The sequence below is a fragment of the Prionailurus viverrinus genome, chromosome A1 (genome assembly GCF_022837055.1).
Source record: "Prionailurus viverrinus isolate Anna chromosome A1, UM_Priviv_1.0, whole genome shotgun sequence".
NCBI classification, from domain to species: Eukaryota; Metazoa; Chordata; class Mammalia; order Carnivora; family Felidae; genus Prionailurus; species Prionailurus viverrinus.
Genome location: NC_062561.1, coordinates 5,286,065 through 5,310,639, shown reverse-complemented (window position 1 = coordinate 5,310,639; position 24,575 = coordinate 5,286,065). Strand labels below are relative to the sequence as shown.

Here is a 24,575-nt window from a genome sequence, read left to right as displayed (position 1 = left end):
TGCAGCCACTTCGTCCCCACTCACCCGAAGACATTCGCCCGCTGAGCACTCTGCCTGCATTATCTCACTTAATCCTCACAAGGACCCCCTGAATGGGCACCCACGTCCTCCCCTTTCACAGACCGGGAGGCGGAGGTCCCAGGCAACTGGTCCTTGCCACCACCGGCTCAGCGACAGCCTTGCCAGAGACCCCCTGCCAGTCGTCTGGCCAGTTTAAGTCCCAGACCCAATCCTAAATTAACCACGTTCTTCCTTTCCTGGGAACTCGCCTGAGAGGCTCTGAGCCAACGGGAGAAAACACTGGTTGACCTTGCTCCAGTCACCCAACTTTGAAGCTCTGCTGTGATACTCACCCAGTTTATAAAAAGGGCTTGAGTGTATTTCACAACCTCAAGAGTCACCAACAGACTGATGGGAATCAGATTGTTGTACAAGATGATGAACGTCAACAGGTTATAGCCGAAATTATCCGAGGTCGTGTCTGTGGAAGAAAAGCAGAGCATCTGTGAGCTTTAGTTCGTCTCCACTCGGTTTCCCTTTCCTTTATTCTTGTGGAACTTTTCTAAAAGACGTTCGTGGTTTATGTATAAATTGAGAGCTCCGAGTTACAACACTGTGAGCACCTACTACGTGGCATACAGTGCATACCAAGACTGTTAATAGAATCCCTTCCACCAGAGAGCTGGCTTCTAACAGGAGGTTATGGGGGAGGAGAGGAAGCAGGAGCCAGCATGCCCCTCACCGTCCATGCAGCAGGCTACATCTACTGAAGGAGGAGTTCGTAGGGCATTGCTGAAACCCGGACAGGAGGTTTTTCAATGGGAAGGCATAGTCGCTGAAGGCCATCCGGAGGAGGCTTTAGTCCAATTTTGGCAGAAAGAGACAAGCCAGCTAACCAAAAAGGATGTAGAAAAAGTAGGCATTTCAAATGGCTGTAAGGAATATCTACGACCTCATTAATAAGGTCAGAGTCTATTTGGAATCCTCCAAAGAGCGTGTAAGGTACAAAAAAGCAAGTGTCACTGGTGGCGGGCAAAGAGAGAGAGGTAGGAAGACTTGAGCCTATTTACTGAAGGTAAGAGAAGGAAATCTTAACAGAGGAGGACCCCTAAGGATGGAACAAGACCCCTAGAGGACAGAATCCAAGGCAGAAGTAGGGTCAGTGTGGCCAGGAAAAGGGACCAGGAGAGGGAAAAGAGGTCCGTATCAAAAGAGAAAAGTTCTTTTCCTAATGAGCATGACACTCCGGTTGAAGGAAAAAGTGGTATGATCTTAACTTGGCAAGGGGGGAGGGAGGATTGCAGCCGGCTGAAGGTCTGGATTTAAAAATGCCTCTTGAGGGGAATGGGTGTTTCAAGAAAGCGAAGGCTAGGATTGGAGATTAGGAGTTTGTAGGGACTTGAAGCCCCAGTTGAGTTTTTCCTCCCCAGGACATTAGTCCAATGGTGGTGGTTTGACTCAGCTGTAGAGTTCTAGAGGGTAGTTGTGATGGCAAGATAAAGGGCTGGTGAAGGATGACAGGGAGGGGGCACAAGCTGGTCAGTGGCTGTTGTGACCTTCGCCCCAACCCTTCACTTCTTCTCACCCACTAAGGCTTCTATTTTCCCTGCCAAATGCTTCTTTTCTTTCTAACAGGTCACTTTGCTATCTTGTTCTTTTGAATTATATAGTTGCTCAACAGCATCTCTAAGTACCAATAGTCGACAAATGTCCCCGAGGTTTAATTTGCTCAGGAAGAGCTGCCGATGAGAATCGCGTATTAAGAAATTTCAAATGTCAGGTTTCAATACAGGCCAAAAATTGCTTCGGATCATCACAGTGTCAGTAAGTAGAGTACATTCAGGAGAGACCCTATGCATAAAAGTTCATTCAGCCAAACAAAAGCAATCAAGTGGAGGTGAGCGAGGACAGAAGCTGATAGAAGATGAAGTCACAGCTCCAAGACCGACAATGCGAATGTGAAGTCCGACGGCTCTTGCCAGAGCTACGCCAACTTTTCCATAGGAAAACAAAGCAGAGAGCATTATGGGTGGGACAGAGAGACCATTCTTCCACCATAAATCATCCAGCTAGTACTGGAATTTGACATTAGGCTACTTATTTATTTTAATGTTTGTTTATTTTGGGGAGTGGGGGAAGGGCAGAAAGAGAGGGAGACACAGGCTCCAACCAGTCAGCCCATAGCCCAATGGGAGGCTTGAACTCATGAACCACGAGATCATGACTTGAGTCAAAGTTGGACGCTTAACTGACTGAGCCACCCAGGCACCCCATTAGGCAATTTAAGTGCCAGTTCCCACAAATCCTGTATACCAAGATAGTGGCCAATGCTGTTTATTTATCCAGATCATGATATTTTGAAACTATGTATGTACAGAAAGTATCAGTCTTCATATTTGAAGCTAGACATATAATACAGTCCAAATCCAATTTTTTTTTTTAATTTTTTTTTTCAACGTTTATTTATTTTTGGGACAGAGAGAGACAGAGCATGAACGGGGGAGGGGCAGAGAGAGAGGGAGACACAGAATCGGAAACAGGCTCCAGGCTCTGAGCCATCAGCCCAGAGCCCGACGCGGGGCTCGAACTCACGGACCGCGAGATCGTGACCTGGCTGAAGTCGGACGCTTAACCGACTGCGCCATCCAGGCGCCCCCCAAATCCAAATTTTAAGAACAAAACCAAGGGTGTTGATCCAACCTACAACTTGAGTCCTGGTCATACTTGTGAAAGTTGCAACGATAGTTCTCCTGAGCAGTTAAAAGTGTTTGATTTTTCTGCATGAGATAATTAGAAAAGGAAAAAAATGTTTTGACAGTTTAACCAAAATACATTTAAAGATAGGAATAACAAAAACTTCAAGAAAAGATTCAAAAGTTTTAAAATTCAAATTTAGTTCTCAATATTTTTTCATTAAATTGATTTGTCTTCTGGAATTGCTCTATAAGAAGCTTAGCAAATCTCTCAAAACAGGAAGCAATAGAACTGGACAAAATTATCAAAAACAAGTAGTTCAAGTGCTTGGAAATTAATCACAGTGCCTACAAAAAAAAATTCAAAAGCATGCATTTAAAAATATCTACTTAATCTAAGTGGAAACTTCTGGCATTTAAGTCAGAGGCTATTTCCCTCTTCTTTCCCTTTGAGCCATGATGCTCAAATTCTGTTCGGGGTGGGTAGACGGGACTTGCGTCTCTCATGCCCCCGACCCCAGCTCCATGAGAAATTCTATCCCAGGGTGAGGCAGGCCGCGACTCCAGAGGAAGGCAGGTTGTCAGGACAGGACTAGCCTGAGGAAGATGTCATTATTTGGAACACAGCACAAAAACAGCCATGCCGAGGGCACGCCAAAAAGAATAGGGATCCGAGGGGCTAACAATCAGGGAAGACGTACATCTCACGGTACTAGTAGGAACAAACAAAACAGAAGGCCAGCTAGAAATCAAAAAGGGATATCTGTGGAAATAAATGACCGAAGAAACCTTGGAAAGATCACACTCCACCCTGGTGGTCCAGAAAATCATGTCCACGCACAAGGCTGCACTTGCTTAGGAGAGAGACTTACGAACTACCAGTCCCCGGCTGAATCTGGTCAGACTTTAAATTCCCCAAACACTGAAGGTATTCCACAGCCACACACAGATCAAACAACAAAGGAGTTTTAGCACGACCTTACTATGTCAAGGCGTTTAAGCACAACCTCTGACCAATCACTGCATGACCCCTAAGCTATGCTGACCCTAGGAATCCAGGCTTAAAGATAAAACCAAGAAGAGTGAGTGCTAATGAGGATAGGGTTTCTTTCTACAGTGATGAAAACATTCAAGCTAGGTAAGGGCTAAAGGTAGCACAAATAGGAATATACTAAAAACCTTGATATAGCTTAAACTATACATCTCAACAGTTTTAAAAACATGGGACTAAAACTGAGCAGTAAGAGGCAGGAGAAAACACTTTACAGAATTTTTCCAGGCAAGTCACTAAACAGGTAAACAAAAAACAGCAACAAACCCCAGGAGGAAGAGGAAACCGTCCTGAATTGCTGCAACATATTATCTAAAGCACCCAGGTTTCAACAACCAACAGCAAAAATATGAAACATACAAGGAAACAAGACAAAAAGAAATGCCTCTGAGGGGGACCCAAATGATGGACCAAAGACTTCAAAGCTATTATAAAGAACTAAAAGAAACTGTTTAAAGAATTAAAAGAAAGCACGATGACAACGACTGATCAGAGAACACTGATAAAAAGATAGAAGAACCAAATGGAAATTCTGAAACAGAAAAGTATGATCATTGAAATTAAAGAAATCCCCGTGAAGCTGACCAGACGTGAGGCAGCAGAGGAGAGTAACAGACAAACTCGAATGCAGATCAATAGAGATTACCCAATTTGAAGAATAGAAAGAAAACAGAATAAGAAAAACTAACAGAGCCTAATAAAATCCCATCATGTGGACCAATATGTGCATAATGGAACTGCCAGAAAGAGAAGGAAGTGAAGATGTGGCAGAAACAATATTTGAATAAATCGTAGCTAAAAAACTTCCCACGCTTGATGAAAAATATTAATGGACACATCCAAAAAGCTCACCAAACTCCAAATGAAAGAAACTCAAAATTACTGAAAACCCAGGACAATTGTGAAAGCAGCAACAGGAAAATCATTCACATACAAGGGAAAACTTAGTAGGATTAACAGCTGACTTCTCATCAGTACAACAGAGGCCAGAAGGCAGTGAGATGGCACGTGCAAGGTACTGGTAGGAAAAGAACACCAAGCAAGAATTCTACAAGAATCCTGTATCAGCAAAACTCTGCTTCAAACACAAAGGAGAAACGAATACATTCCAAGATGAAAACAATTTGTTGCTATCCAGTCTGCCTTACAAGAAATACCAATGGAAATTCCCCGGGGATGAAAGGAAGGGACACCAGACAGGAATTAAATCCATATGAACAAAGGATATCAGTACAAGTAATTACACAGGTACTTCTCTTTATCCTTTCTTTTGGATTTAAAAAAACATGGCAAATTGCACCGTTGGACTTATATACAGATGTAATATAGGACAGCACAAAGGAATCAGAGGACCAAGCTATTATGAAGCAAAGAAATAACACAAGCTGGTAACTCAAATCTACAGGAAGAAATAAAGAGTACCAGAAATAGTAAATAAGTAGGTTAATGTAAAACAACTCTACATTTTTTTTTTGCTTAATAGACACTAGATTATATAAAGCAACAACCATAACAATGTATTACTAGGTTGATAACATAGACCTAATTTATATGATAATAGCACAAAGCAGGCAAAGAAATGAATCCATACTGGAGTAAAATTTCTGTATTTTACTGGAATTAAGTTAGTATTAGAGGCAGATGCCCATAAACTGAGACATTAATCCCTAAGAGCAACCACTAAGAAAGTAACTCAAAAAAATCATTAAAAATATAATCATTTGAATATAAAACAATCCCCAAATATGTCAATCTTCATTTCATCACATGACTCCTAATCTTCCAAAAAGGCTGGCCTTATAGAGAGTAGCCAAAAGAATGAAGGATGGGCATGGCCACCCACATAAACCGTACTTGAAAGGATTCTCCAAAACTGGTTTAATCTTACTTCAACAAGCACTCCAGCCAGACACTTACCCATCTTCTTGATGTACCAGTTCTTTCCACCTTGAGACCCATTCCAGTACAGGGCCCCCACCGAGCTCACCAAGGCCATGACCAAGAGGATGCCAAACAACACCAGGATCTGCACATTGGTCACTTTCTCAACATTGGATCTTTTGAGAGGTGCTTTTGTGGAATTCTGTACAACAGCAGTGAAAATCAGTAAGTGTCACAGAACAGGTTTGAGGTTAAGGAGTGGGGAGAAAAGGAGGCAAGTTAACCAAATTCAACACATAAAAAGTAAAAGACTGTATTTTTTCCCAATAACTAATGGAATTAAAAAGTGCACCACACTCCTGAATCAACAATGTTTGAAATAAAGAACACATTTCAACTCTTCACGCTTCAATCTGTACTTAATGATTACATTTTAGTACAAAATTGGCTACTTTTGCAATCTGAGAAAACAAGTTCTAAATCATTTAAAGTCAGTTTAAAACAGGATGTTTTTAATGCAAGAGAAACTTAAAGATTCTGTACCATAAGAATCTAGAGTGAATGTCCAAAGTAACATAGCTCTACAATTAAAATACAAAGAACTATTTTTCAAGTATGTATTTTCCCCTCAAAATGGAGGGGAAAAAAGACCTACACAGACACACAGACACCGAAAATGCAAAATAGGTGTTGACATGATTAGGTGTCAAAATGAATGGACAAAGGGCTCATTTGGAAAAGTCAACAAGGAACAAGCAGGTACATGAGGAAAACTCTAGTGGTCGTGAGAAATCAGAGTACAATCTTAAGTTATAAACAAAATGTAGAGAGGAAAGTAAGACAAAAGTGGAAGACAGCCTAACCATCAACAAACACGTACGGTCTAATTCCTGACTGCCAGTGGGGAAACCATCCCAGCTCAAACAGAGGCCAGTGTCGGCAAGTCAGTTTAGAAAGATTCGTTAAAGCCGGATTCAAGGACCGCTGCTTCTCAGGTAGAAAATTTGGGACTACATCCTCTTAGCACTGGAAAAGTCAGTAGAACTGTTCACACTGGACAGTTATGCACCTGAAGTCATTTTACTAAAAATTCTGATTCTAATTGCGCCAGGGCAAACAATGAATGGTTCCCCAATGATGCCCATGCCCTAATACTTTGACCCTGTAAATACGTTGTTTTATGTGATAAAAGGGGCTCTGCATATAATTAAATTAAGGACATGATTTGGGGAGATTATTTTAGATTAGCCAAGTGGGTCCAATTTAATCACATGGCCCTTAAAAACAGAAAATGAAGAGATCCTTTCCTGGCTACCGTCAGAGGGAGACACAAGACTAGTCCAAGGCGTACAATACTGCCGTCTTTGACAATGGAAAACGGGGGTCACGAACCAAGAAGTTCAGGACGCCTCTAGAAGGCTGGAAAGAGCAAGGAAAAGATTCTCCTCTAGAACCTCCTGGAGTGTTCTAGAAAGGAATGTTGTCCTGCAGGGGTCATGACAGGGGTGAGACCCATATCAGACTTCTGACCTAAAGAACTAGATAACATGACGACTTCATGTTGTGTTAAGCTACTGAGTCCCTATAATTTGTTACAGCAGAGCAGTGATAGGGAATTGATATAGTAACCCCGAAGATGGTAATAGTCCATTCCTGGAGGTGAGCCGCCCCTGGATTAAATCAGGAGCCAGGAACTGGATAGGGGCAGAAGGACACAGGCTGCGGTCTGCAAGTCTCCCTCCAGGAGTCATGAGCCTGGTCTCTCAGGTGCCAACACTGGTTTGTGAAAATCGGGTGATTTGAAAGCTTGAAGGGCACTCGCTGGCCTTAAAAATGGTGCCTTGTTCAAAACTTAACTCATGACTCTTCACTATTTTTCATTCATCTGATCATTAAAAAAACCCAGGATGAGAAGGTCTCCAAAAATAAAAACATGGATCAAGTCACAACATAACAAAATCAAGATGAAAACAGGGAGCAAGCCATCCCTACGCTCCCTCGAGAATACTGTTCCACAACATCGCTGAAACTGTCACCAAACCCACAAATGCCACCCTCGTGATCTGGTTTCCTGTAGGGGTGGGGAGGTGGGGAATCATTTCACTGGCAATTTTGAAGTGCTTAAGTATTTAAACAGCCCAGCAGAATTTTCCTTTATATCCTCTCTTCTCCCTTTCACTTCAGTTCTCTGAATTATTTGTCCTTTACAGACTTTTTTTTTAATGTTTATTTTATGGGGCAACTGGGTGGCTCAGTCAGTTAAGCTTCCGACTTCAGCTCAGGTCACAATCTCACGCTTCATGGGTTCGAGCCCCGCGTCGGGCTCTGTGCTGACAGCTCTGAGCCTGGAGCCTGCTTCGGATTCTGTGTCTCCCTCTCTCCCTGCCCCTCCCCTACTCATGCACGTTCTCATTCTCTCTCTCAAAAAATAAGTAGTAAAAAAAAAAAAAGAAAGAATTTAAAATGTTTATTTTGAGAGAGAGAGAATGAATGGGGGAGGGACAGAGAGAGAAGGAGAGAGAGAATCCCAAGCAGGCTCCATGCTCCATGCAGGGCTGGATCCTATGACGGTGAGATCGTGACTTGAGCTGAAATCAAGTCGAAGACTTGACCAACTGAGCCACCCAGGCACCCCTGTCCTTTACAGACTTTAAAATTTCCTTTAGAATCTAAATGGAAGTCTATTAGTGAAGGTTGACCCATCAAAAATCAAATCCCATCTACAGGTTGATGGGGACAACATATCACCTCTGGTCTTATGGAAAGAGCAAGAGACCCATTCCAAGACTCCCTATCCCAATCTTTTAAAACTCATGATCTTATCTTTTCGTGTTTATTTTTGACAGACAGAGAGACAGAGAGAGAGTCAGAGTGTGAGCGGGGGAGGGGCAGAAAGACAGGGGGACACAGAATCCAAAGCAGGCTCCAGGCTCCGAGCTGTCAGCACAGAGCCCGATGTGGGGCTCAAACTCACAAGCAATGAAACCATGACCTGAACCAAAGTCGGACGCTTAACCGACTGAGCCACCCAGGAGCCCCAAGATCGTATCATTTTTAACAAACGTTCACTGGAGGCACAGAGAGAAAAAAAAATTACAATACACATCATTTCTGTGACTTCATTAGTTTCTTGGCTTCTGATCTTTTCCAACTATTGAGTCCTGGCCAGTGAACAGGGTTACAAAAAGCTATCTTATGTCCAATATTAGAGCCCAAAGCTTCAATCACACGTAGTTCGTGGAGAGCCGAGCTCTGCCTACTCACTCCCATTCCCTGAACATCTCAACTTGCAGACATGAGCGTGTAATGTTAATTCTGACTAGCATTGTAAATCCTTCTACAAAATTCTTAGGAAACGCTGCTACTTGTGAGTAATGGAGTTCTGTAACAGAAACCAGTGAAAATGTCGGAGTCTGAAAAAGCTTCCAACTGACCTAAATTTCACGCATTTTCTTCTCTCCTAACAGAGCCGTCAACAGAGCAACTAGTGAGAACATGCCCTCCGGAGCCATACTGCCTAGGTTTGAATCCCAACTCTCCCTCTTACCGGGTGGGTATGTCATTTCAGTAACTTACTTAGACGCTCGGTCTCAGCGCCCTCATCTAGAAAGTGGGCACAACAACAGTATCTTCCTCATATGGGCCATTGTGAGGAATAAACGATTTAGTACATGCAAATTGCTTAGAACGATGAATGAAGGCACTAAGTATTTGCTGTAATTAATGTGATAATACCCCTTTCCCATTAAATCAACCAACAGAAACTGTAATATTGAAAATATTTCCACGTGTAACTACACCCAACTTGAAACAAGGGAACTCTGAAGAGTGGAAGACACTGCGGGAAGAGCTTAAAGAACGAACACAAAAGTAGCAGACCCCTAAAGCAACTGTGCTTCCTCTCTGTGGTCAAGCAGCACACGTACAGACAAAAAACGTTAGTTCACAAGCAGAACGGTTTCCAGCTACAGGTGTTATATTATATTCCACTTAAAAGCTCCTTATTTTTAGTTGTTGTTCCAGTCCTAAAGGCACGGTGCATCTAGCACAGATGTTTCTGGGGCTTTCCATCATTCTGCACTCAGTCAACACGTAACAAGCCTCGCATGGGTTTATCACGTGTAGGTGTGATGAGAAGCACCCATCTCCTGAGACGCAAACTTCATGAGGTAACTGTGCACACCTTGCTCAGTAACAAGATGATGAGATCATTTTTAGGCATAACTTAATTATCTCTTACACCTTAGCTACAAAGCTACCCTACCAATGTCACCCTGAAAAAAACAACCAGCATACAAGGAGTCTCAGAGAGGGGTGAAATTTGTAACATGCACAATCTAAACACCGGTCTTGGGGCCCCAAACTTGAGCTCTTTGTCACCTATGTCACATCACCATCGAAACACAAGTGATCTGGGGCGCCTGGGTGGCTCAGTCGGTTAAGCGGCCAACTTCGGCTCAGGTCACGACCTCACGGTTTGTGAGTTCCAGCCCCACGTCGGGCTCTGTGCCGACGGCTCAGAACCTGGAGCCCACTTCCGAATCGGTGTCTCCCTCTCTCTCTCTGCCCCTCCCCCCCCCCCTCTCTCTCTCTCTCTCTCTCTCTCTCTCTCTCTCTCAAAAATAGACATTAAAAAATTTTTTAAAACCAAAACAAAACAGAAGTGAGCTGGTTAGTGGAGTGTTCTAATCAGCTCTGAACTGGTGAGGACCCAGTCAGGAGGACAGACCAGACACCTCTCGGATTCACCAAAGGATCGTGAGCCATCCAAGAAGGGCCTCAGCATTCACTAACTATTTATTCTTCGGGCTGCCACAGACCCCCACCCTCTCATACACACCCCCCCTCCCCCGCAGCCATTCCAACACGCCATGCCATTCCATCCCAGGCCCGGAACTTCTCCGCGACCTCCTCCTCCACCGCTGGGAGCTTTCCTTACCCAGGTGAGGGCACTCCTTCCCTGAAGCCCCTCAAGCAGAGGGTGCTTACATGCCTCGGCCTCGGAAGCTGGTGGCACTTCTGACGCTTTATGCCTCTGATGCCACGTTAAAACGCTCCCCCGTGACATTCACGTCATTCGGCTACGCCGCCTTCTGCCTCTTCCCTCAGTGAGTCCGCCGACCTCTCGGCCATGGCCCCCACGCTCCCAGGAGGTGAGCATTTGGCTTAAGGCATCCATCTTGGCCCCAGGGCTGCCATCACCCCGTCTTCACGACCATAGCTCCGACCGCCAGATGCGTGGTCTCTTAGCCCCGTATTTCCCAGCCTCCCACAGTCCTACCGTCGGCCTCCCCCTCCCCCGGCTCACTCTCAGGTCTCTCCGCCCAAGAAACCCCAGGACGAGCAGTCCACACGGCCTGTCACGCAGCAGCTGCAGCAGCCTTCGAGCCTCACGAGCCTCTGAAGCCTCCTCACCCTCCACCTCCCGCCACCCTGACTCCGTTGCATTTCCCAGCTGGGGCGGACGTGGGCTCCAACACGTCATCTGTTCTAGTCAACAGTTAACTCTCTCCTCTTCCGTCATCTGATTAAAAGAGCGGACCAACTCAAGAGCACCCCTCTCTCTAACCCTCCATCTAAAATGTGCTTTCAGCACGGAGTCCGCTAACGGCCCCAATCCTGGGGGGCCCGGCCCTTCTGTAGTCACCCACAGGACTTGACTGTGCTACCCGGCAATTCCCCATTACTCCTTAGTCCATGTGGCTCCCAGAGGGTGAGTTGGGCCTTTCACTATTGCATCCATATAGGCCAGCTCAAGACTTGGTGCACGGTGGTCACTAAATGTTTTTGAACGAAGAAGTACAGTCAAATATATGCTTTGGAAGCGAAACTAAAGAGCAGACAAGCCGAAAGCCGATTCTCATGAACGGCAACCGTTAGCAAAGTAAGATGCCAAACGAAACCAAAGAAATGTGAGAAATGACACATCAGGACACTGATTTATACAGAATTTCAAAACCTGTCTGGCGAAACACATCATAATACAAAGGAGGGCTGCTTCAAACCCACAAATAATAATTTAAAAATCACGATCAGGGAGAAAGAGCAAAATCATTTCAACTTAATTTTTTTTTTTTTTTTTTGGTGTACGAAGAATAAACATTAACTCAAAAATAACTGATTTTACATTGCCAAGGGTTCAATTAAAAGGACAATTTACTGTAAAATCCTAATTCACAGGGTGAGGAAGAGAAGCAGAGAAATAAGGAAGTTAGAATGAATCCCCGCTTAAGTGCAGAAGATAAAATAAGTTAGAACTGTTTGTCCCCCTCAGTCTGGAAAACAAAGACCATCGATATTTCAGGCAAGAGATAATACACATGCGATACGATCATAGAAATCCAGGAAAAACTACCCAAGGAATCAGGTACGTCCTTTCCAAATTTAGGTCACAAACTTGAGCTTCCCAAATGCAACACCTGCATTTGCACTCTCTACTCTAGAAAAACGGAAAGAAAAAATCAATTCTAAAACCAGCATTGTTTTTCAGCATAGAAATGTTTTACCTGCATGAGTTTGGTGTCGTGTCCAGTATAAACAACTATGCCAAAGACCCACTGAGTGTTTCTAAGCTGTGTACCTCTTAATAAGATCTGGTCGGGCCCAAGGGGAACAGGGCTAAAAATAAGAAACAACATTTATATTTAATGATAGTGTGACACATGAGCATGAGCTTTTCCCTTAAACATAAACCCACAATTAGTCTATTAGTTTGATTGTTCCTTTTAGTCAAATTTGAATTATTGCACTGAGACACAGGGGCAATAAAGGTTACCAATGCCTTAATCTAAAAAAAAAAAAAAGTGTCATCCTATCCATTTATCACCACGAGGAAAAAAAATATAGATTGTTTTTCCTACAAAAATGTTAGAGGGAATCGTGTTCTCTTACAACCCAGTTATGAAACTCCACACCCAATAAGGAAATTGCTAAAATAACCAGAAGCTTATTCATTTGGAAAACCCAGTTTATTTTAGAGACTATTACAACAAAAAAGAAGCAAAAGAGCTATAATATCAAATTTGTCAAGGATGACTTAATGGTTAAATAAGGGACTGGGTGATAATTTAGAAATTCAAAATGAAGATATGGAACACGGAATGGTTCTGCATGCTAAATGAAAACCAAGAAAGCAGTCACAGCTGTCATAGTTATTTTGGGTTGATTCCCATGATCAGATCCTTCCCTTTGGGTCTGTTCAAAATGCAAAGGTGGGAAGCATGGATAAGGAGCACGCAGATTAAAGATGGGCAGAAGGGAGACACTGCGCATCAACGTAAGGACAAAAATGACTCTCTAACAATCAAACAAATGTCAAGAGGACAAAGACAAAAGAATACAGACAACAGAGCGTGAATATTCAAAAAAAAAAAGGGGGGGGGGGTAATTGCGTTTCCTTCCACTCAACTCCATAAACACAAATGCTACTTAGAAGAATGCTAGCCAAAAAAACCCAAAAGGACGTTTCTCTAATAAACAGATTGGCTCTTATACCCCTCAATGCTTCTCTTCTGCTTTTCTGGACAATTTTATGCAGCCCAAACCATCTCTCCTCCCTGGTAGGTAATACACACAGAAAAAACAGTCCATGCTGTTAACCTCATTTCAGATCCTCAGGCTGTTTTTCTTGACAAAAAACAGTTCTTTCCTTAAATTTAAGGGAAGGTTTATATGGACTGAAATTGTGTTTTGGGAAAAGCTCAGTCTCTCATATCTATGCGAAACCTACAAAATCTCATGATTTTAAGACATTATGAAATCAAAAAACAAACTGATAGTTTCCAAAGCTCCATTTCAAACAAACAACAACAACACAGAAAAAAAATTAAAACTAAGTGCAAAGTGAAAAGTGATACCTTTTCCCATCTACGTGCAAGTTTCCAGTGAAGTCATAGAGGTGGCGATTGGGTCCCTCACATTCTATGGTTCCAGATAACTTCATCAATACTTCCCTTGTTTGCATGTCAGCAGTGTGACTCAAACCCTAAAATGTTAAACCAAAAGAGGAACGTGAACACAATCTTCCAGGTTTAGGGACGGCATTCAGCAACCCCACTGTTAATCCAAAAGAAATAATGTATCAGCAAAAATGGAATAACTGGGGAGGCTGACAAATCAAACCACCGGACCCTCAAGACAGACTCTACATGCAGCCTTCGCTATAGCAACCTAATGCAAAAGTTTCCAAAGATTTCAGTGAAGTACAAAGTTCAGATTCTACGACTGTGCTGGGAACATCCATGTTCAAGTAACCACGTACTCAAACACCTTATGGAGTGAACACTCTATCAGTTCTATTTTAACACAAGTCATAAAAACAGAATAAAGCAGCCTTTTAATAGAGTATTATATTAGTATCATATTTAGCACTTAGCAACTCTTCTTTAAACAGAAAAAAAAAAAAAAAAACTACCTATATCAAGTACCTGAGGTAGGAAAGAAAAATACATGGACAGAACTATCAAATTCAACTTTATGCAGAAAATGTACATGTCAAATGCTTACAGTTTGTACTATATTAAAGACCACTTTTCATTCTAGAATGAAAACATATGGTAAGAGCAGTTTTAAGGCACACAAATTTCATACCTAAAATATAACTCTCTAGAATTAAAGTCTCAGTTAAAACAATAGTGTAAAGTGAGGTACCCACACCTTGTCTACTCCATATCCCCATACAGATGCTGCCCTTTCCACCACGTGACTCAACCTAGCTGACAGGATGTCTTTCCATCTGCACTAACAGGCAGAAATCTAGGACATAAATTAAGGCAAGATACCCTTCGTGACTCATACTTGGATGAAGCTCACTATTTTAATTTTGCTGTCACTCTGAAGAGGTTCCCTTCAGAATAAAAGCCACATTCTTCCCAGGGATTCCTTTTTTATCTCTAGGAAAAGCACTGACTGGTACAGTGGACCAAATTGGCAACTGGGGGGTCTCCGTAGCAGCACAAGTCTAAAAAGGTAACTTTACCTGACGAATTTTAAGGTTCGTCTCCCCATCCAGATTAGCTGTTTCAACGTAACACATCGCCTGAGGTTCACTATGAAAAGAGAAATTTCAAAAGCCAAAGGTCAGTAAGATCCCTTCCCCAAATTCCCAGCTCATAAAGTCTCTACTAGAAAGTGTGTCTGCTGACTGGCCCTTCAACCACTTCAGTAGTAACTGACCAGAAAGACCCTCCTCTTTGGGGCTCAATACCAATACCAAGTGGTCCGCCCAATTATCCACCATTATGGGCCCCACATAATGGCTGCTTGACCTTAAACAACAGAAATAACTGAAGAAGAATGAGAAGGGGATTGGTGGGTTGAGGGAAACACAAGATGTTCCAGCTAAGACCCAACTACTGTGTCCGGATGACCCTTAGAGTCTGAGACTCAGTCTGCTCCCGACCAAAAGAGCTACCCTAGGCATAGCCAGAACAAACACATCTCTTGAAGAACGCTAACAGCCACCATTCAGGAATCAAGACACAGGCTTGGCAAGCCTTCCCTGCACCTTTTACTGTGTCAACAGGTAACTTTTTAATCCAAACGCCTACTTTTAAGGACAGAACATATGAAGAAGAAGCATGGAAGATACTGTATTCCTACTTCTAATCATAGTGGTTAAGAGAACGGAACCTGCAAGCCACTGGCTGAGTCCAAATCTCCTCTTGCTACATTGGTGGCACGTGTGGACTTGGAAGTTGTTCAATCTTTCTGTTTCCTCATGTAAATAGCAGGGACAGCAAGGGTTTGGGGGATATTAAGTGTGATGACGGACTCAGCGGACAGCTTAGCACAATGTACAGACTCAAACACTAGTGAGCAGCCTAGGAACACATGGTCAGCTGGGACAATCTCACATTAAAACCAGGTTTTCTGAGGGTTACGGTGAAAATTCACAGCCCAAAGTGTCAAATGATCCACATTTCACTATTTCTGCCATTACTAATCAAGAGGGACAAACGTGAATCCTGCCTTATGTGGTATTTTTCCTCCTCTATAGGCCTAGGACTCTATTGTCACACCTTTTAGCTCGAGCAAGACAATTCATGCTAAGGCTTAAAATCCAACATGCAATCAGATCCAATAAAAGCAGCACTGTCTGTAGTCAGAGAAAATGCAAACGGTGTGAGTATCTAGGACTCCCCACAGTACATAAATACAGGAAGTTTTAGTCTCATCATATAATTTAATCTTGAACTCATGAACAGAAGTTTACTCATATCCTAATTTTAGCATCCTTTCTTTGATATTCACTTTTATGTATTAAGCCAAGGAGAAGTCAAGGACTACACGGTCCATGATTCAGGTCACGTAGGGATTGGTGATACCTTTCCAGCACGAAACTACATGGAGAATGTGGCAATGGCATTTGGGTGGAAAGGGGGACAAAACGTGGAGAAACAGAGGGGCAACAGATCTATCTGCAGATCGTGTCTATGCTGCAAAAACGGCCCAGATCTCTGAGCAGCTAGTAAAGGAGACCCTAGGTTCCACGGGAAGACTCCTGGCTGGACCCACCAGGAGACTGGTTCTCAGGTCTCAGAGATGCTGCAAGCTGGGTACCATGAAGGAATCACTCCCCTGCTCTGGAATGTTTCCGGTGAATGACAAATAGCCCACAATAGCTAGGAGACTAAAATGAACCAATAAACATAGAAGAGTTTTGCAGAAGTACACGGGAATGAATAGGAGAAACAAAACAGAATCAAGGCAGGAAAAACAAAAAAAACAAAAAAAAAAAAAAAAGAGGCAAATGACGAGTCACAGAAGAACAGGCCAGAGAGAGAGAGAGAGAGAGAGAGAGGGGCTGGTGCCTTGGAGGGTGGAAGCAAAAAGGTGCCTTGTGATTCCCGCAGTCACCATTTGATGCTTTATTGTTCGTAACGTTTATTTCAAAAAACGTGCCCATTAGCACAGCTGACCTGGAGGATAGCAGGACCATGTCTGCTGGAAGATACTGCCCATTGACGACCTTCACAATGTCTCCCACCGCCACCTAGAAAACCAGGGACAGGGTCAGAGGAGCATGAAAGGCAAGCACAAACAGTGACTAAGGTGGTTAAATATTTGAAGAAAACATTACTATATAATTATGCCCTGTAATTCAAGATACAAGCCCAAATTATGTTCCTTGACAAGAACGGAAGCAAAGTCTTTCACTACAAATGGTAATAGGGCCTCTCTGCAGTGGATGCTGAATGAAAAAGAAAAACAAAACAAAAACAGAAAGGGAGAGTAAGGAAACACATGAGTCAGAACAACTATCAAGGTCTCCTTTTCTCATGATGATTCCATCCAGGTGCAAATTCCACCCCTGAACTCTACAACAATCCCACAGCTATACATAGTAGTGGGGGGGGGGGGGGGGGGCTGAGCACAGCTCCAGAACCAGCCTGAAGGCCGGGCTCAAATCCCCCGGCTGGACTCCTCACTGTCCCTATATGACTCCGAGCAAGCGATGTAAACTCCGTGTGCATCTGTGTATATCATGGGGTTCACAGCACATATTTCATGGGGTTATTTTAAGGAGCAATTGAGTTAACACAGATTTTCTCCATTTAACAAACAGGGAAACTGAGGCTCAAAGAGGAATCACACGATCAACATCACACAGCAGCCAATGAGCATTAGACCCCAGATTCAAAACCGTGCAACTGGCCCGTGGTCTGACTGCAAAGGCAATACTAAATTCACCCACGAACAGGGCACCTGAAAGGTCCCCTGGAAACATACCACATACAACGGGGAAGATTTGTATAGCCTCACTTGCCAAAAACAAACAAACAAACAAAAACAAAGTCATAGTCAAAGTCAGAGACCATTTTAGGAAACAGACTCCCCTGGACAGAAGACCCCAAGGTAAGGAAAAGAGGCCCTAATCTGCCAACCGTGAACACCATGGCCAACGGTTTGGAAATCCTTTAAATAACGTCACAGAAGCAGCCAGGTAGGTAGAGTCTGGGCTTTCAAGTCAGGCCGACCTAGGTTCAAATCTGAGATTCACAGACACTAGACAATCTTGGCAAGCCCTTCACCTCTCCGAGCCCCAGCGTGTTCACTTACAAAATGGGGAAAGACCTCGGGGCGCCTGAGCGGCTCAGTCGGTTAAGCGTCCGACCACAGCTCAGGTCATGGTCTTGCGGTCTGTGAGTTCGAGCCCGGCGTCAGGCTCTGGGCTGATAGCTCAGAGTCTGGACCCTGCTTTGGATTCTGTGTCTCCCTCTCTCTGCCCCTCCCCTGCTCACTCTCTCGCTCTCTCTCAAAAATAAATAATTTTTTTTTTTTTAACTGGGGAAAGACCAACACTTAACCTGGGAGGGCTGATGCAATGACTAAGGATGTACATACAAGCATTCGGCATGGAACAGGCATGTGCTGAGCGCTAGTCTCTACCAGCAGGAGTGACACCAAAAGAACACTGGGAGTGTCAGAGTCAGAGATGCCACGATTCTCTGACAGCACGGGAATAAAGGCCGCTCTCGGCACACATTAACAAATTCAAAACTCAAAATGGGCACTAGGTCTTGCTTCGTGTCCTAACACACATTTCTGTTCTCTCGGAAATCAGGAACTTCAAACGGAGTAATTATGAAAGTGATGCTTATGAAAGAGTGCTGGATCTTTCAGGCTGGGAGAATGCCACTGGCAGGTGCCTGTATCTAACTTTCTAGTAGGAGAAGGAAGGTCTGCTAAACAGGTGTCCTGCCAGTGCTCTGTATCACTCACCAAAGCATGTGAAGTAAGGAACCGTGCTCAATATAGGGAATGGTGGTAAAAGTTAAATTCCAGAACCACTGTATATCAACCTATCGGCAAAGGGCAGGCACAGAAGTATACCCCGTATTCCATAATAAAGAATATCAGGGGCGCCTGGGTGGCTCAGTTGGTTGAGCGTCCGACTTTGGCTCAGGTCATGATCTCATGGTTCACGGGTTTGAGCTCCGCATTGGGCCCTGTGCTGACAGCTCAGAGCCTGGAGCCTGCTTTGGATTCTGTGTCTCCTTCTCTCTCTGCCCCTCCCCGGCTCACGCTTTGTCTCACTCTGTTTCTCAAAAATAAATGTAAAAAAAAAAATTAAAAAAAAAAAAAGAATATCAAAGAACAGAGGCTATAGGGCTAACGCGACAACCATCGGTTCAAAGGCAAGGAATGCTTATGAAAATTGAAAATGGTTTAAAATGTAAACGCATGTTATGTGAAGAGTTTAACTGCATAGAAAAAAAAATCAGAAGAAGCATTTAGTTAAAAATGAGAAAGGAAACCTGGTCATGTTTTCATAAGAAAAAGGCAGTGGCATTTTTGTGACCCCGGTGGGAGAACAGGGGAATTAGGGCTCCCCCCCCCCATCTTAGTTATTTCCATACAGAGGCATTTGTAGCCCACTGACAAAGTACTAAGAAGTTTGATGTGCATGAAAAACGACTTCGCTGGAAATGTGCTTGAAAATGGTTTTCTATCTGGTGTTCCTATGCCTGGTTGGCTCCTGCGCGTGTGACGCTACCCAGAATGAGAATTCTTAAGGCGAGACAGAGCCCCCCCCTCTGAACCCCTGAATCCACTCTAGCCTCAGGGGGTTTCTCAAGTCTCTGATTTTTGAAGGACAAGCTCAAAGGTCTCCTCAAGTCAACCAAAGCTCTCGAGAGGCACAGAAGAGCTTTCACTATTCAGCTACAGCCCGAGGACTTGCCGACTCCGGCTTTACCGTTCCAGGTGGGAGTTTTATGGCTCTGGGAAGCTTAAAGATAGCTTCCCCTGTCTTCTCCCCTATTCTCAACCTTGCTCTGAGCCACCGTGTAGATGTGCCCGCCTTTCCCGCCCACCCACCTCCGTCTGTCCTGAAGAGCATTTCCCTCTCCAAACAGTTACCTCCCGTTCATCCTTCGCAAGAACACCAGCGCATCCCGTGAGAGAAGCCTCTGCTCCTCTGAACTGCTGGACTAGTAGTCCCTCCCGTATGTTCCACAAGCCCACCCCTACACGGAGCTCAGTACGTGCACTGCATTCTATTCAGCTGCCTGCCGCTCCCACTACCCGTGGGGGTGCTGGGGCAGGAGTCTGGACCCGCCGCAGTGGCCTCACCTGAGAACTTATTACAAATGCAAATTCGAGGGCCCTGTGGAAATTCAGAATCAGACATTTTCTTAAGACTTCATCCCGGGCAGCAGTCAGCGTTAGGGCAGCTGGGATGCCCCACACCAAGGCTGAGAACCACTGTAGGCAGTTTCTCAAGGGCAGGGGCCATGCTGTACTGTTTTTTGCATTCCCCAGAGCCTAACACCGTCTCTAGTACATGCTAAGAGCTCCATTTAAACAAGCACAAGTGTTTTAAACGAAACTAAAAAATGTATGTGGCAAAGCATAGAAGAGTTATTTGGTTTGGGTTTTTTTTCTAACTTCAAATGTGTGTGTGGGAAACAGTAGCAAGCTTTAGGGGTCAGTGGGGCCATCCCCTCCTGGACCCGGAATTCAGAGATCATCACTCCATTTTCTACTGTTTCGAGTAAACATCCCAAATCCAGATCACTGTCCATGGCTATCTGGGGCAGGGGAAGAGGCAGGGGCGGGCAACAGGAATCTTAGAGAAACAGAGGCCATTCCTAAGTCAGTGGAAATCCTTGAACCGCCCCCCCCCCCCCACAGCACTGGGGACATTTCTAACCTGTGAAGTCAAGAATTTCAAACCACTTACTTCCAAGTAAGAGGGAGGTCGATTAGTATTTGCAATACAGGATTTCTAGATTGCTACCAAGGTTAAAGTGTTATCACAAAACACTATAAAGGGACTTAATAGGTCTTGGAACAAAATAAAAAAAAAAAAACTAAACTGAAGGCTGTAGGCACTATATCACAGACATTTTGCAAAGTAAAAAATTCTAGAGGCATTTTTTTAAAAAAGTGTTTTTTAAATGTTTATTCAGTTTTGAGAGAGAGAGAGAGAGTACGAGTTGAGGAGGGGCAGAGAGAGAGAGAGAGGGAGGGAGACACAGAATCCGAAGCAGGCTCCAGGCTCCGAGCCGTCAGCACAGAGCCCGACGCGGGGCTCGAACCCACAAACCGTGAGGTCATGACCTGAGCCAAGTCTGCTGCTTAACGGACTGAGCCCACCAGGCGCCCCTAGAGGCATTTTTAACCACTGCTTATTAAATGTGTAACAGGAGAAACTATCGTTAAGTTAGCCCTCTAAAATGCAGTTTCCTTTTGAAATCATGTTAATCAGCTTCAAATTCTGAAGTCATGAGAGTCACCCCCAAAAGTATCTTATGACCACTAAGATGGTCCAGGTAAAACAGAGGCTCACTTCAAAAGCTAATTTTATCAGGTGCAAGATACCCAGATGGGACAGCGTATTTCTTCTAGGTTTTCTGTTCATCACCATGAACTGCCAAGAAACGCTCACCAGCCCCAAACCCTCCCAACCTCAGGTTTCCAGGGACACGGAGGCAAACCTTGTCAGTATCGTCAAGTTAAGACTCGGGGCGTGCCACCCAACTTCAGGACTGAAACAAGACTGGTCTCCAACCCCCACTCCGTCTATTTATGTTCTACAGTCAATCTTACACCCAAAACTCTTCCCACCAAAGATGTCAGAAGCGAGACTCTCCGAAGTTAGAAAATCTTTAAAAAACTGGTTTTAGGTTAGGAGAACAGAGACCAGGGAGAAGGTCTCTTGGATTGGAGTTAGAAGCTAGAGACTGCTTTGATATTCTAGAAATATCCATCGGGAGCAACGAATTTCACAACTGAACTGACACCGTGGGTACTTTCCAGAAGACGGCAGGGAACAGAGCCAACAAGGAGCAGTTCTAAGTAAACCTCGTGGGAAACTCCACAATGTAAAAACTTACATTGGAAAGGACTGATGTCTTAACCTGAACTTTATCTACTGCAATCAATATTAGCAATTAATTCTAAGTCCCCAAGCCAGTACTTTCCGGCATATCTTTAAAATCCGTTTTTACCTCTTTCCACATAACGGTATGCCACATACCATTCCTTAACACTGAAAAAGAAAAAAAAAAAATGTTTCAATCAACATCGGTGATAATCAAAATAAAACCAGCTTTCCAAAATCTAAAAGGCTCCTTGTACAATTCCACTTGTTACTTCCAACATGATCATATCGTTAGACGTAAAGGTATACCACACCACTCCCCAAAATGGAGCCCAAATCTGTGTCCCATATGTAGGTTAATGCGTACACATAAGTATAGATATGTGCACAGAAGTTAAATCTTGTCCTGTTTATCCCAGGAGAAAAATATCACCCTGTTGTTACGAGATTTAAACACACACACACACACACACACACACACACACACACACACACACACACAGATCTAATGTTCTAGAAATCAATAGAGTAAAAGAGAGAGGTAGGACGCAATTACAAATCAAGGAGGTGAATTCTTGGACATAAAATATGTCTAGCTCCTGAAAATTACCACCTTTTTGAAAATACACCAATTCTGTTCAAATCTTAAGAGCCAGGACTCACTTTTGTTGGACTGGTTTGCAATTTTGCTCTTGAAAATGTTTGATAGATCACTTCCCTCGACTTATCTCGGTACCATTAGCTACTAATTTAAAATGCCTTAAATGCAGGTCTTAGGTTTTCCAGTGGAAAAAGTGACTCAGCCTGGGGTCTTACCTATCGTTTTCTTTTTGTTAACTGCATTGTCTGCCTTATGCCGCTTCTGTTACAAGAAAGAAAGAACGTTCTTAGATTCAAAAGTTCCAAATGAATAATTGAAACAACAAACAATAGATCAGGAAAGAAACAGGACACAAGGAAACCGACTGGCAGCAACATTAATGCTATAAAATTCAGCTCGGTGGTTTGTGACCCAGCGTCGCTTGAATTCAGTAGATCAATGTAGCAAATTTGGATGCAGGTGTAAACCATGACCTTTTGGCTCCAACAAGGAGCGAGCACTCTGAAGTATGAAACTTCTCACTCCTTGTTTGTTTTAGGCTCGACTAAAAAATTACTCAGGATGATAAACCCAACAACAACCGAATTCATTTTATTGGTAAAGTACTTCAGGCACAAAGTACGTTTCCTCTGATTTGTATTCCATTCATTTGTTTCCCGATTCCCAGAAAAATGTACATGTGTGTGTGAGTGTATGTGTGTGTGAGAAGGGGAGAGCCACAGACACTGCGGGGGGTGGGGGTGGGAGGAAGGGAGAGAGAGTGAGAGAGAGAGAGAGAAATGGGTTGAGGGAGTGAGGAGTGGAGAGGAAGAGAAAGACTATGCAGACAAGACCACAGGTGGAGAGAGAAAAGGGGAGAAAGCATGAATACGGCTGTAGCCAATGAACTTGGAAATACACGGAGATTAATATGAGGGAAAGACTCATAAAAGTCCTCAGCCACAGCCAGCCCAATGTTGCAATAGAAGGCAGCAATATAATCCTTTCACTACCCAAATTAACAAGCTCTAAAGCAGGACACAAGGAACATTAGTGATGAAAATCAAAGAGGGACCTCAGAGCTAACATTAGAAAATAGAGTTTCGAACTACTTCTGTGCCGTTGGATTTAAGACACTGTGTGTCCACATTCCCTCCCCAAAAACAACATCGTGGGCCTTGACAGGCTAGTTAAGCTATCGACCAGTTTCCTGTCTTCAACAAAAAACCCAAAGCAACAGATAAGTTATAAGCTATATAACTTATACAACATTTTTATTGTATGAAAGCAAAAACTTACAAAATCTTCTACAATCTCTTTGATGCCTGCGATTGTTAAAATAATGATCAATGGCACCAGGGTGGTGTATCTTCCTGTTGGAGATACATCTGGAATTTGCTGTAAGACAAGAGACCAAAAGAGGGAAGCTGACAAAATTAAGATTTTTAAATGAAAATCCTCTCCATGTAAAAGAAAATAGGACACTCACCACTCTTTGAAGTTCTGTTCCACTTGTTAAACCAAAATGATTACATTTTAAAAACTAAGTACATGTTTTACGTATTTTAAGAATTTTATCCAACATTGTTATGTGTTTAGAACAGAAAGGGGGTTAAAAGTATCACCCGAGGGCCATTTTTCAAGGTGTCTTTTTAGTAACTGCCACTGTCCTCCCAGCAATATCTAGATAAGTCTCCCTTTGTGCAAAGATCATGTTTCTTCATGGAAACAATGATTGGATAAGGGGACAAATTACATCCAAGCATCATGACACTTTTTCAGTTACGTGACCTTTGAGCAAAGTCTCATTTTGCATGTAGTTAGCATTATGAATTTTAGGTAACTTTTTTTAAAAACATTACCTGTAATAAGGCAATGAAGAGGAAGAAGGCGTTAGCAGCTCTTCTAATCTGCTCATACAAGAATCGAGGTAGAAACGTCAACACGCTGTACTTGGCCGTACTGAAAGGACAAAGAAAAATGATAGCGTCGGTTACAAACCTAAGTTCTAAAAAGCAAGAAGATGAAGTTTCAAGAATTTTACAAGTGGTTTTAAAAATAAAGTATTTCAAACTTCAGGACAAGAAAATTGCCATGCTGGCCCTTTACGAAATCTTGTAAAAGGACACGCCTGACAAGAAAATCTTCCAATGGGATCTTTGTTTTCAAGTTTAGACATATTTACTATTCACACGGTGTGAGCAGGGAAATTTGTCCACCTTCTGGGAGCTATAGTAAGCACATCAAGAATATTAGTTAAAGGAAGACATGTCTCAAGGATCGCAAAACAGAAAGAGGTACACATTCCAAATACCGAAGATACGAACACTGAAGTAGATAGAAATACCTTGGGAAATTCACAAAATGGGGTAGAATTATTACGCCATGATTTGTGATGCATGATAGTTCTTAATAGAAAGCCATCGATTCAATGCAGCAAGTTAATTCCATAAAGTATGCCCTGGGTACCAGGAAGGTATCCCTCTGGATACCTACCACAGGTGGGGGCTTTATTTTTGGTCAACCACACCTGAAAAATCT

The 24,575-nt window shown here is 43.3% G+C and overlaps 1 protein-coding gene across 12 annotated transcripts in view; it reads right to left on the bottom strand.

The window, feature by feature from the left end:
• LOC125172019 (phospholipid-transporting ATPase IB) overlaps positions 1–24,575 on the bottom strand; it is a 647,472-nt gene that overhangs the window by 471,350 nt on the left and 151,547 nt on the right. For all 12 annotated transcript variants that reach the window (XM_047869466.1, XM_047869485.1, XM_047869458.1 and 9 more), the window contains 10 exons: positions 23,897–23,996; positions 23,334–23,432; positions 22,271–22,316; positions 21,582–21,622; positions 16,545–16,618; positions 14,603–14,672; positions 13,482–13,609; positions 12,132–12,243; positions 5,662–5,827; positions 354–481 (listed from right to left, as the gene is read on the bottom strand). In XM_047869466.1, coding sequence (XP_047725422.1) covers positions 354–481; positions 5,662–5,827; positions 12,132–12,243; positions 13,482–13,609; positions 14,603–14,672; positions 16,545–16,618; positions 21,582–21,622; positions 22,271–22,316; positions 23,334–23,432; positions 23,897–23,996 — 964 coding nt within the window. The remainder of the gene's footprint in view (positions 1–353; positions 482–5,661; positions 5,828–12,131; positions 12,244–13,481; positions 13,610–14,602; positions 14,673–16,544; positions 16,619–21,581; positions 21,623–22,270; positions 22,317–23,333; positions 23,433–23,896; positions 23,997–24,575) is intronic.